Raw genomic sequence first — 13,164 nt, 5'->3', positions numbered from 1 at the left:
TTTTGGACCGCGTCACAAATGTTTTCCCATTTAAAGTGCTTCAACTACATGTACAGTGTCACAGAGGATCTAAAACTGGTTTTCAAAGTGTGTGAGGAGGGACCCCCCCCAACCCCCACATAAATATAGAGATAAATAAATAAGTAAACAGAAGTGTTTTTATGACAAACTGGAATCGATCCCACTTCCTCGTGGGGAAATATCCTGAATCAAGCCGATCTGGGAATTCCCTGTTGTTTTATTCCGACTTCCCAGAAGCCAACGTTAACGTCACCGCTTCCTTTATTTAGTCCATGTAAATTTCTGACCGAATCGTCTTTGAACAAAAACTTCCGAGGTTCAAATAAAAATCATCATAAATAAATAAATAAATAAATAATTCTGTTTGTGTAAAAGTGACTTCTAAGCACTTTAAAAGCATGTCTTCACTTCGTTCTCTCGGGAAATGGGAAATTTCCCCAGTTCAGATTAGATTACGGGATTCGTTCAAGCGATTGAGTCGGTAGATTTGCTGGACATGTGCCGTTGGGTGTCGGGTTTCTGCTCCGCTTTTAAGATCTCGTCCACTTTTCGCCGTTGCCGCCGTGTCGAGAAGTTCACGTTTAAAATGTGCAACGCGACGCCGACTCTCGCCTGATTGGACGGCCGCCAAGCGGTTCTCGAGTTGTCGTGAAGTGAAATAAAAGAAAAACTAACAATAACCCCCGCCACCCCCCTCCCTGTCGGAGCCCTGTGGCGCCCCCCGGTGGAGGCCCCACTTGCCACACTTTGAAAACCTCTAAACATGAAAGTGAAAATCAGATAAATAACAAAATGTAAAAACTCAACGTATCCAAACAAGCAACAAAATCTAGGTGTGTTTCCATCTTGACATCACAATTATACAAGCCATTGCACATCGTCACGTGTTTTTCATATATATATATATTTCTATATGTATATAGTGTTGTTTCCTCCTCTTCTTCTTCTTCTTCTTCTTCTCTGCGCTCTGATTGGGCGACACTCCCTGATCAGACCAACGATCCTGTGACGTCAAATGAACTCCCGTGTTTTAAAAAGTAAATCCTGATCTCTTTCACGCAAGAGTCTCTCTTCTTTTCCTCCATTTTTCACACAAGGAGCTTTTCCTCCTCGCTGGCGGAGCGGAATCTGTGTAGCAGGTTGGAGATCCTCGGGGTGGGGGGGGTGGAGGTGGAGGTGGGGGGGGGTGGAGGTGAAGTCGTGAAGGAACAACCTGGCTGTGCTTTCCTTTCTTTGCTTTTTTAATTTTTGTAATTTTTTGGCTGTGCTGTGGGGGTGGAGGGGGGACTGGGGGTGGGGGGGTGGGGGGGGGGGGGTATTAAGGGGGCAGCAGCGGGGGTTTGAAGGTGCAGGCGCCGGTGCACTGGCGAGGAGTGAGCATCTTGCAGGAGAAATGATGGAGGGCGTCGTGAGCTTCTGGGGAGGAACGAGTCCATCAGTGAGAACATGAAAGACACACCAGCTGTCACTCAAAAAAAGAGGCGGGACTAATTCATGACACACACACACACACACACACACACACACACACACACACACACACACACACACACACACACACACACACACACACACACACACACACACACACACACACAGACTGTCTTCAGTGCTGGGATTGTTCCTCCTGTCCTCTGAGTTCAGGATAAATGATGGGCGGAGTTATGAGGAAGAAAATAAGTAAATAAAGTATGAATTTGAAAATTAAAAACAAAATCAGGGATACGCACATCCCATAATACTATTAGAGCCCCGTTTATTTGCTTCCTGTGAATACAAGGACGGCGTCCCGACGTGATGTAGAGGAGGATGTTGGTGTTTTCGTTTTCAAGTGAAAACGCCTCATTTTCCGTTTCAGAAAAAGCTTCGCGTTTCCACACGCTACAGTTTGAAAAAAAGCCTCCGTTTCCATGGAAACGGCAGAAACGCTGAAAACAATGGAGCGAGCATGACGAGCCACATGGAGGCGCCATTGTTTTGTTTTTGTAATGAAACCAAATACACACACAAACATTAACATTGCTAGCAGACACAAGGCCAAGTTGGATCGTTATCACGGTGACTGTCAAAATAAAAGCATCGATTCCAAGGAGAATGTGGAGTCACGACACTTTGGAGGAAAACGTTATTGTTCATCTACTAAGAAGTACGGCCATGGTGCACAGTAGCAGTAGCAGCAGCAGTAGCACTAGTAGTAGCGGTAGCAGCAGCACTAGCAGTAGCAGTAGCCTTTGCAGTAGTAGTAGCGGTAGCAGCAGCACTAGTAGTAGCGGTAGCAGTAGGAGTAGCCTTCGCAGTAGCAGTAGTGGTAGCGGTAGCAGCAGCAGTAGCCTTTGCAGTAGCCTTTGCAGTAGCAGTAGCGGTAGCAATAGCAGCAGCAGCAGCAGTAGCACTAGTAGTAGCAGTAGCAATAGCACTAGCACTCGCAATAGCGGTAGCACTAGCGGTAGCACTAGCACTAATGGTAGTAGTAGTGGTAGCAGTAGCGGTAACAATAGCAGTAGCAGTGTTTCACAAAGTTTCCCCCGTTCCCAAGGAGACAGAGTGAGATTGTTTAGGAGCCGTTTTCCAAATCGCTGTTTCCAGTTGCTCCGACCGGCGTTGCCGTGGAAACAGACGCCCAAAACGCAACAGACTTTCAGAGTTTTCACGCGATGAACGTCGTCGTACAAACGGGGGATTAAGTTGATGGATTCCACGCTGCAAAGTGCAGCAGCGAATCAACTCCTAGAGCGATAAAACAAAACAAATGAAGACGACGACAACATGCAAAACGTGTAACGTCTGCGTGAAAACCTGGCAGACGATCAGATATAAAAGAGTAAACTTTAAAATATCGCAAAAAAAAGCTTCAGCCGGCTCTAATAATTTGCTTATTTTCATTCATTTCCGTTCAATTTTGTTTTTCCGTCTTTAATAAACAAACAGGAGGAACAATGAACGTGACAAAGTCATTTAAATCAGTGGTTCGCAACCTTTTGGCTCCTCCCCCTCCACCCCTTCCCCCCTCCTCCCCCTCACGTCTGTTAGAAAGTAGAGATTTGACTTAAATACCATTAATTTATACTCCACATGCGAAAAACGATCCACAGAGTCTACGTATTGAAGCGTCCAGGAGCCAATCGGTCGGTAACCACTGCTTTAAATCTGCTTTCAACGTGAAAGACGTCTGGATACAGAAGATTAATTTAAGTTTAAAAAAAAAAAAGTAGCACTTGCATATACGTTTGCTGCGTCCCGGGTTAAATTTACCTTTTAGCTTCTGCTGTATTGCATAACGGGCCTTTCTCTCTTGGTCCAACTCGCTGCACAACGTGTCTATCGAGCAAAACAACATAGCCAAATAAATCAAGTATGAATTAAACGGATAAAATAAAAAGAGCTGCTGCATGTCGACTGGAGAGGAGGAGGGGGGAGGAGGAGGAGGAGGGGGGGGGGTGTCTGCTGTTTGCCCCTGTGGTATCTGGATTGACCCCCTCTGTACTTGGACCCTGTATTTAAACTACGGTAACGTGACACCAATCCTTTAGCCGCCGTCTCCTGCGTGTAACCGATACAGACCGGCGTGACGGGACGGCCGCTCCATTTTCCAGAGCTTGATTTAGTAGAAGAAAAAAATAATAATAATAAATATATATATATATATATATACATCGTCCGCAAACAAAACCGGGTTTCGGTTTTCAGCTTTTCATTTTCGAATAATTTTGAGTTTACTGGGGGAAAAAAAGTGCCGATATTTCAATATGCAAGTGTCACTTTTCAGTTTTTTTTTTTTTTATTTAAATGTAGTGTATTGTGACACAAACACACACAGAGACACAGACACAGACACACAGACACACACACTTTAAGCCTCCAAGAGCATCGATCTACAGCTTGTCAGTCTGTGCAGCGTCGTAGAGAGAGACCAACCTCGAACAATCTGCAGCTGCTGGACCATTTCCTCCCTGTAGGACAGCTCGCGCTTCATTTGGTCCTGAAAATTATCTGAAGAGCACCGAAGGCCACGTCAGAGCAAAACACACACACACACACACACACACACACACACGCACACACACACAATACATGTCATGTAATACAGTGTGTGTGTCTAAAAATGCACCACGAGGACCTGTAAATGTTTGTCTTCACCTCAGATGAGCTTCTCTGGACCTGTGCGATTATGTTTTTTTGTGTTTTTTTTCTACCCTCAGTCCGGACTGGCAGGCTCGCCGTTCCTTAACCCAGGTCAGAGCGAACCTGCGACGGAATCACACCTGAACAGTGTGAACGGAGGCGACTGTGTTTCCTGATCTGATTCGCAGGTAAATGTCTAGTAGATTAATTAAATATGATTTTTTTTTTTTTTGTTGGGGGTTTGAATCCAGGTTGCAGCTTTAAGGGCCTCGCATACAAACAAACAAACAAAAAAAAGGCTCAGGGTTGAGTTTTCTGAGTTTCTGTGTAAATCCACCGTTAAGACACAGCAGCTCAACACACACAGTGTGTGTGTGGATCATAATGTGTGTGTGTGTGTGTTCTATGGGATGTATTCAGTGTGTGTGTGCCGAGTGGTGTGTGTGTGTGTCCCTACAAGGACCTGTAAATGTGTGAGTCGCCTCAGGTGACCAGTGATACAAACCCATCAGTCAAAAGGGTTTGTTTTTTTTTACCCTCAATCTGGACTCACAGGCTCACTTTCTTCTTCTGCGATTATATTTAGTGTGACGAAGGCTGTGCACACAGCGAACAACAGAAATCTTTAAAAGTGCGACGCCGAGGCCGCGTTTACGCAACGACGCCTTCAAGTGACAACGCAAAACTTTCTTCTTCACGCGTCCATTTAAATGGCGACGCGGCTCCGAGTCGCTGAACATGCAACCTCTGGAAAACGTCCGCTGACGTGAAACTTCCTGAGAAGCGTGACGACGTCGGAATAACTAGTTGTTCTGCACACGCTCAGTAGACAGACAATAACGTTTTCCTCCAGGGTGCCACGACGTCATTTTCTCCTAGAGCTCGGTAGTTTTATTTTGACAGTCTCGGTAAATAGCAATCCAACTTGGCCGTCTGCACATTGTTGATGTTTCTAGTGTGGCGTCTCCTCGACTTGCTCATGTTTTTCTTTGTAAAAGTGTCTGGAAATAACTTGTTTGGAGCTGTAGAAATTAAATTGGATAAAAAAACATATAAGATCCAGTTTTGCGACAAAGTGACGAATTCAGACGCATCTTTGAAGTCAAACAGAACATTTATCAGTTTAATAATTCTCCATTTTCTTGTTTAGTGAAGACATTTGGAAGCATTCCTGTTTGATTTCAATCCATTTCAGGGTCACTAAAGCTTCATTTCAAACCTTTTTTTAAAGTTATTTAAAGTAATTCCCCTCTGAGGCCCTGGACAAACTCATCTTCACTTTTGTTTTCTGCATGTGAGAATAAACATCTCATTTAATTCTTCAAAACGTCTGCATTTTTAATAGACGTCGACAAAACAACTCGGGTTGTCATACAGATTGATAGAGAAAAAGACAATAGCAGTCAAATAAATGAATTTCTACCCTTTCAAGACAAATTATATTCATTTAAAAAGATTTAGCATTTACAGGTATTACTTTATCTGTAGATTATTGCCTGAAATTGCATTTTACTTTGCAGATTTTACAGTTTATAATATGTTTACATTACATTTATTATAATAAATTGTACACGTTTCTTTTCTCATGACTCAAAACTGTTGACAGGGATGAAAAATAATAATTTACACAAACTGATGTCCACAGCATTACAGTTAAAGAAAAGATTGTTAATTGTTAATTAAGTCAAATTTAGAACAATTTTCAATAATTTTGCTTGTTTTTTTTACTACAATTGCCCCATTTAAGCCCAAACTGGGCCTGCTGAGCCTGCCAGTACACACAGAGGGCAAACAAAACCCACGTCTGAAAGAAAACTCCAAAACAACTCAGTGAGGAGTCGGTGGAGGTCAGAGGTCAAAGGTCAGAGGTGTTCAACCTGCGGCTCTGGAGCCACGTGGGCCATTTAACCCTTCAGGAGTGGCCAAAGTAAACTGTTTACCTGTGACCACACACACACACACACACACACACACACACACACACACACACACACACACACACACACACACACACACACACACACACACACACACACACACACACACACACACACACACACACACACACACACACACACACACACACACACACACAAAAAGGGGCTATTATAGAATCTCCATTTCACTTCAAATGCATGTTTGAGGACTGTGGGAGGAAAGCGGCGTCTCCAGACAAAACACGGGGAGAAAATGCAAACTCCACACAGAAAGGCCCCGGCCACTGCACAGTAAGTAAGAAAACGGGGGTGGGGGCGGGTGCAGCTTAAAAAAATAGAAAATAAATTGATGAGAATATTTAAATCTTAAATTAAAAACAAAACATGCAAATCTGCTGGAAAAAGAGTCAAAATGGTCAGAAAACCATCAAATGATGTTGAAAAATAAAAGCTGAAGATGTAATGAAATGCTCACCAGCCTTATTTCTATCTCACGTTGCCTTTATGTTGATTGAGACTTTATGTGCCCCCGTTTTGTTTAATTTCAAAGGTTAAACGTGTTTTTTTGTTTCTCCGGTGAGACGTGGATGATTTTGTGACTTTTTTAAGAGGCTCCTTTGGTTCCCGAAAGGTTCCAGACGTGATGTCGGGTGAAGACGCAGACATTTCCAGGTCCTCTTGATAATAATGATTAAAAAAAAACAAAATCCCAAACGATCTCGTCGTCGTGCGTAAAATCTGCTCTAAATTCTCAGCGTGACGCACATAAAATGAACAATCGGCGCACGCGAGCGGGACGCCACGTGAGGTCCTACCTTTTAAATGCTGGAACTCTCGCTCCAGCTTCTTCCTCAGCTCCACTTGTTCCACCAGCTGCTTCTGCAGCTCCTCTGCACACAGAACCATCCATATCAGCACAAATCAGCTGCTTCTTGTTGTTATGGGTTTTTTTTTTCTTCCTTCCTTCTTTCATCCTCCTTGATTCCACTTACTATGATATATTTTTTGAATTTGTGCACATAAAGATTGATGGCAGCCCAGTAAAGCGGCTCTCAGGTGCGCTTCCATCCTCCATAACCGCCATCTGAGTGCCTCCCTCCCTCCGCCGCCACGGTAATTTGCGCGCATCGCCGCGAGCTGGAGACGGTCGTAATGGAGTCCCGGGGTTTTTTTTTTTTTTTTCTTCCAAGCGTTTGGAAAATAATTAGCTGCCGCGCCTCGGGCTTGTGGCTCTGTTCGTTAAAATATTAATAGCCTCTAAACGATTTCCTCTTACAATAATAAGTCAAAACTCCCACATCTCGTGATTAAGTGGTTAACAACTCTGGAAACACTTTAGGGCCCCGGAAATGTAAATTTGCGCGTTCGGATTTTGGCACGTCGTCTTTAGCGGGCCGACGGCGCACAGCTCCGTGGTGGAAAAGGAGAGGGGGGGGTAAGCTTTAATATGATAAAAATGTAAATAAAATGTGAAATGAGACGGAAGGAGCAACCTTGGACCGAGCAAAGAGTCAAATCTGAATTCTAAACGAGCACGAATGAATGAAAACGATGTTTTCTATTCGGATTAGAATTTTTCTAAATACAAAAACATTACGTTTTTGTTTTTTTTAATCTGGATAATTGCTGGAAATAAATGGAATCTTCCCCCATTTTGAGCGTGTAGAAGCCTCTCACCTTTCGCCATGTTCTCCAGGTCTCTTTCGTGAACACTGATGTCGATGCGTAAAGCGTCGTCCGCTGCGCGAAACCGATGAAAACAACAACAAAATAAAAGCATTTTAGGGAAGGAAACGAATGTATGACGTAACATATGTTTGAGAAAATACAAGAGAGGCCTTGGGAAAGTGTACAAATGACGTGTGGGTGATTAAAAAAAAAAAACCTTGTCTGTTCTTCTGCTCCTGGTAGGAAACGGCCGCTGCGCGCGGGCGCAGGAGGTCTGACACGTGATGGACACCTGAACACAAACAATCTGCATTAATGAGCGCGCACGCACGCGCGCGCACACACACACACACGCACGCACACACACACACACACGCACGCACACACACACACACCGTTCGGTCTGCGGGGGCTGCTCAGGAGCGCGTGGCCGTCCTTTTCACGCGCGTACACCTGAAGAAGAAAAAAGAAACGGAGCAAAACACTCGTGTTCAATAACGGGACTCCAATTATGTGTCATTTTCACTGCAGTTCTCCATCTAATTGAAATGTATTTTATCCTCGTCGCTTCAGAAATAAAACAGGAGCTGCAATTCAGTCCCGAAGAACAATAAAGAGGATTTGCATTAAAACAGCCTCTTGGAAATGATTTTGGATTCAAATTTCGATTTGAATTAAAACATAATTGAGAATAATTTGAGGTGTTCTATTTATTTGTGTTGTTTTGCAGATGGAACATGAGAAACGAAAAGCTTCTTCAATGCTGGAGCATTTTTCTACATTATCTCCAACAAACACTTGAGATGCACCGATTATATATAATATCCATGTGGTTTACATTTCTTAATCGAGATTATTTTATCTATTAGGAGCTGAAACTGAACAAATGAATCAAGCAAAGTGTGTTTGATGGTTATTATGATTCATTAGCCGGAAGCGTTTCTCACGTTCAGTGTAAAGATCCCTCAACATTTACATTTTTAATATTAACATTTATATAAAGTCTCCAGATATTTACATTTAACCCACAGTTGACAGAAAAATTTGCAGATGATATATTAGGCAGTTTAGATCCTATATTAACCTACTAACTATATCACTTTGAGCATTTTAGAATATTAATGCTATTAGTAATAAATCAGGAAATATAATAAATAGGGTCCTACAGTCTTTATATTTTCAATATTCATGAAATAACTTCAAGAAATGCTTGGTTAATCCCAGGGAGGGATTAACCAAGCATTTCTATTTCAAATGAATATATTCCTGTTTGGATTTGTTTTCGTTCTTCCATTTTTTTAAACTAATAAATCACATGCAAAGTGTGTGTGTGTGTGTGTGTGTGTGTGTTTTGAGGTGAAGCCATAAATTACTTTCTCAGAAGCTATTTGATTTATTATATTCTCAGACAGTTTAGTGTCTTATTATTTGGACCTGATCGATAAGTTCTGTTTAATAAAACCAGATGTATTTATTTTTTTAAAAAGCATAAATATTTAGTTTACAGGAGAATTATTTTCTCCACAGCAGCTCAGCAGTAATCAGAGTAAAAGCATCTTAGGCAGGAGTCGAATGTAAATATTGATCAAGATCAATAAACTCATGTGACGGATATTTTCTGTGAACCTTTTAAATTGTAATTCAGGAGAATTCCTGAGATTTGTTTCTGCTGATCATTAAACTTTGACGTCTGGTCTCGAGCCTCACTTCCGGTGGGGATCCGTGCGGCGCAGGCCGGTCCTCGTCTGAAGACCCGGTGTGAGCGGAGTCCTCCGGGGACCCCGCTGGCCCCCTGGTGGCCCCGCCCCCCGGACTGGACGCGTCGCGCCCCAGACTCTCCTCGGCACCGGGAGAGACCCGCTCCGACGCCCCCGGGGAGATCCGGATCGGCTCGTCGTCGTCCAGGCCCCGGCTGGACTCCACGTCCACGTCCGGGTCGTCGTCCTCGTCGTCGTCCGCCGCGCTGTCCCGGTCCGGGGACGCGGATCTGTAGCTCGAGCTCTCGCTGATAAAATCCGGGGACAGGTACCCGGGCCGCGCGGCGGGCCCGTAGCCGTCCCGGCTCCCGTACAGCTTGGCGATGGTCTCCGCGTCCTTGACGACGGGCCTGAAGGCGGAGATGTAGCTGATCCTCCGGTGCGGGGTCTCGTCCCCGGACCGGTCCTCGGACTGGGAGCTGCTGCAGCGCTCCGCGGCCTCCTGCGCGTGCGGCGGCGGCTGCGCGTGCGGCAGGCAGGAGTCTTTGGGCGTGTGCGCGCTCCGGTCGCTGTGGTCCGACAGGTCCAGCTCGACCTGCCGGACGCCCGGAAGCTCCGGGACGGGTTTGGGCGGAGAGCCCGGGTAGGGCGGCAGGGGGAGGCCTCCCGGGGCGGGCCAGAAGACGGGGAAGGCCGGGTAGAGCGCGTCCTTCGCGCCGGGCCAGAAGACGCCCGGCACGTTGGCCTTGGCGCCTACGTCCGGCACCGCGTCGCTCTTCTTGTGGCACAGGCCGTAGCCCGGGAAGCCGTACGAGTGGTGCGGGAACAGCGGCGGCGGCAGCTTCTGCAGCAGGCCGAAGCTCTTGCTGGGCACCGGGATGACCGGGTAGCTCCGCAGGCCGGGCCCCGCCGCCACCGCCGCCGCCTCCTCCTCGCAGCGCGCCGCCTTGTGCGGGATTTCCGGGGAGCTGGAGCCGGAGGGGGGCGGCAGGCCGGACGAGGAACGCGGCTTCAGGCCCGAGCCGCCGAGGGGCAGGGTCCTCTTCCTGCTGCCCCCGTTGAACATCGCCTTCACGTCCTCCCACGCGTGGTTGACGTCGTCGGACGACTTCTTCTCCGTCAGCTTCAGGTGGCGCCGCCACGAGTTGAAGTTGGCGGCGTCCGGCTGCAGGTACTTGGACTCGGGCGTGCGGTGCGAGTGGAAGATGAACTTGTTGGGCGAGAAGTACATGTTGCAGAAGCTGCACTTGATGCACTTGGCCCTCGAGCTGTTGTACCGCGCGGGGATGAAGTTGCCCCTGCAGCCCCACGCGCAGTCGTGCGTCACGTCGAAGGCGAAGTTCTCCGGCAGCTTGGGGGGGCTGTGCGCCCCGAGGAACGACTTGCAGAGCCGCTCGGCCTCGCGCTTGGTGATCATGCCGCAGCGCCGCGAGCTGATGGGCATGGCGCCCGCGCGCCGCAGCAGCTCCAGCTGTACGGGCGTGCACTGCACGCACGTGATGCCCAGCGCCACGCGCCGGTTGTGGATCTCGTTGTAGCTGTAGTTCTTGAGCAGCGTGTTGGAGATCTGCGCGAGGCACAGCCGCTCCTTGCCGTCGATGACTAGCGACACGATGGGCACGCCGTACAGCGACGTCTCGCTCACTTGGTTCGGTTTGAGGGATCCGGGGCCGGAGAAGCCCGGCGCGTCGCGCTTCGCGCGGGGGGAAGAGCTGGCGTCCCGTCCCGCGTCTCCAAGCTGCCCGGGCATCGACTCCATCCTCTGGAGGTCTGCGGGAGGAGCAAAACGCCCGCAACAGGCCTGAGTCACCCGAGGCTGTGCGCCAAGAAACAACGGAGGGAATAAAACAAACCAACTTCTCTAATGAGAGGAGTTTGAGACAAAACTGTACAAAATATATATATTAAAAAAAAAAAGTCAATTGGAATCATGGAGTTCATGAGAAAACGTGTTGAAAAAAAGAATATGACAAATTAAAGTCCAAAATACACAAAATTAGTGAACTAAAATCATCGAGTTGATCAGCAAATAGAGGATAAAATAATGGATTAAAGTAGAACAAATGTAACACGAGTCGTCTGAAATGATGACGTTTGTCAGAGGGACATTTAAGAAAAAGGATGAAACCATGAATTAAATCCCGAAATATGAACGCAAATAATTTTAATTGTTTCAATATCCAAGCTTGTAAATCACCAATTGTCCCTGTTGCAACTATTCTTCTCATTATTATTATTGTCTGAGTTACTACATATTGCACTATTCTTTCTTGTGTTGTGTTTTTTTTAGTTTGTGTTACTTTTACTTTATTTGCACTGAGAGGAGCAGCTCTCCAATACCGTTACACACGGAACCATAACAACACATGTTTTCTATTTAAAATGTCAATTTTCTACCATCCATTAAATGCAGCAATAATGATAATAATAGATTTATATATCCAGGGTCATCAGCTGATTTCACGACGCGCAGGAATATAAAAGTGAGATAATTCCCGTTGTTTATTGAGGCTTCGACAGTCACATTAGTTGCCACAGTTATTGACAAACTATCCTGGGGTCCATTCGTTACTCAATACTCATAGATTACTCATAAAAGCCATAAATATATCTAATCTACATGAACAAAAAAAAACGCATCGGGACCAAAACCAACTACAGATTTCTCGGTTCTCGTGTCGGAGGTTCTCCTGAGGTGGAACCTTTTTTTTTTTTCCGCCCTCGTCTCCAAATCGGCTTCGGCACTTAACGTCCAGCTACTTAAGAGTCACATAAGATCTTTTCAGTCGGATCAGGGCAAGAAGGAAAATGCCGCCTGAGCTGCGCCAAATGCGCTTACCGGAGAGGAAAAGAAGCACTTTTAAGCTGCTTTCCTGCTAATTACACGGATCCGAGCGTGCGTCTTCCCATTGTTAATAAAAGACCAGGCCGATATATAATTAAAGATTAGCCTCGGAATTAGGTTGACGCGGGCGGATCTCACGTTCACCTGCGAGCATACTTACTTTTTTTTTTTTTTTTTTTTTTTTGCGCCGAGGAGGCCGAGCAAGTGGTAAAAAAAACGCCGCGCGAGCCGCTCTTTCTGAACGAAAAGTGTTTGTTTAAAAAAAAAAAAAATCCAGACTCGTACATTAAAAAAAAAAAAATCAAACGAACAACAAACAAATCAGAATGTAACGAGAAAAAGGAACGTACCTTTCGCTCCCGTCCTGCTCCGCTCACACTTCAACTCAGGAAAAAAGAGATGATGAGGAGGAAGATGAAGAGGAGGACGAGCTGAGGCCCGGAGAGTCCAGGAGAGTCTGGGAGACGTTTTCTTTTCTTTTTTTTTTCCCTTTTTCTTTTTTTCTTTTTCAGTTCATTTCAGCGCAGGCGGCGCGGAGGAGGACCTCCATCCTGTCGGAGCCCCGGGAGGTGAATGTCTGCGCTCAGACAGGAAACACATGGCACCTCTCTCTCCCCCCTCCTCCTCCTCCTCCTCCTCCTCTCCCCTGACAGTCTCTCTCTCTCTCTCTCTCTGCTCAGACGCGCAAACGTTCCCAAAATTACGCACAATTACGCGCCGAACATTCAGGTTTAAAAATGACCCGTTGATAATAACTAAAAAAAAAATTGTGATTGCTAGCAATAAAAAAAAAAAAAAAAAGCATTACTATGTTGCATAAAATTCTTCAACCTTATTCCTCACAATTAATTTAAAAGCAGCAACAACTATGACG

The 13,164-nt window shown here is 45.8% G+C and overlaps 1 protein-coding gene across 1 annotated transcript; it reads right to left on the bottom strand.

The window, feature by feature from the left end:
- Window positions 1–1,339: 1,339 nt before the first annotated feature.
- Window positions 1,340–11,204, bottom strand: LOC308131487 (SKI family transcriptional corepressor 1 homolog-B-like; the record flags this gene model as incomplete). The annotated part of the gene is made up of 8 exons (XM_080498215.1): window positions 1,340–1,437; window positions 3,274–3,339; window positions 3,937–4,011; window positions 6,896–6,970; window positions 7,758–7,820; window positions 7,966–8,040; window positions 8,144–8,201; window positions 9,456–11,204. The coding sequence occupies 8 exons, from the start codon at window positions 11,202–11,204 to the stop codon at window positions 1,340–1,342; spliced, it is 2,259 nt and encodes a 752-aa protein (XP_080354341.1).
- Between the last annotated feature and the right edge of the window lie 1,960 nt (window positions 11,205–13,164).

Source organism: Blennius ocellaris (genome assembly GCF_963422515.1).
Source record: "Blennius ocellaris genome assembly, chromosome: 1".
Taxonomy (NCBI): Eukaryota; Metazoa; Chordata; class Actinopteri; order Blenniiformes; family Blenniidae; genus Blennius; species Blennius ocellaris.
Note: the sequence above shows the minus strand (reverse complement) of the source record. Positions and strands in the feature narration are given on the sequence as shown.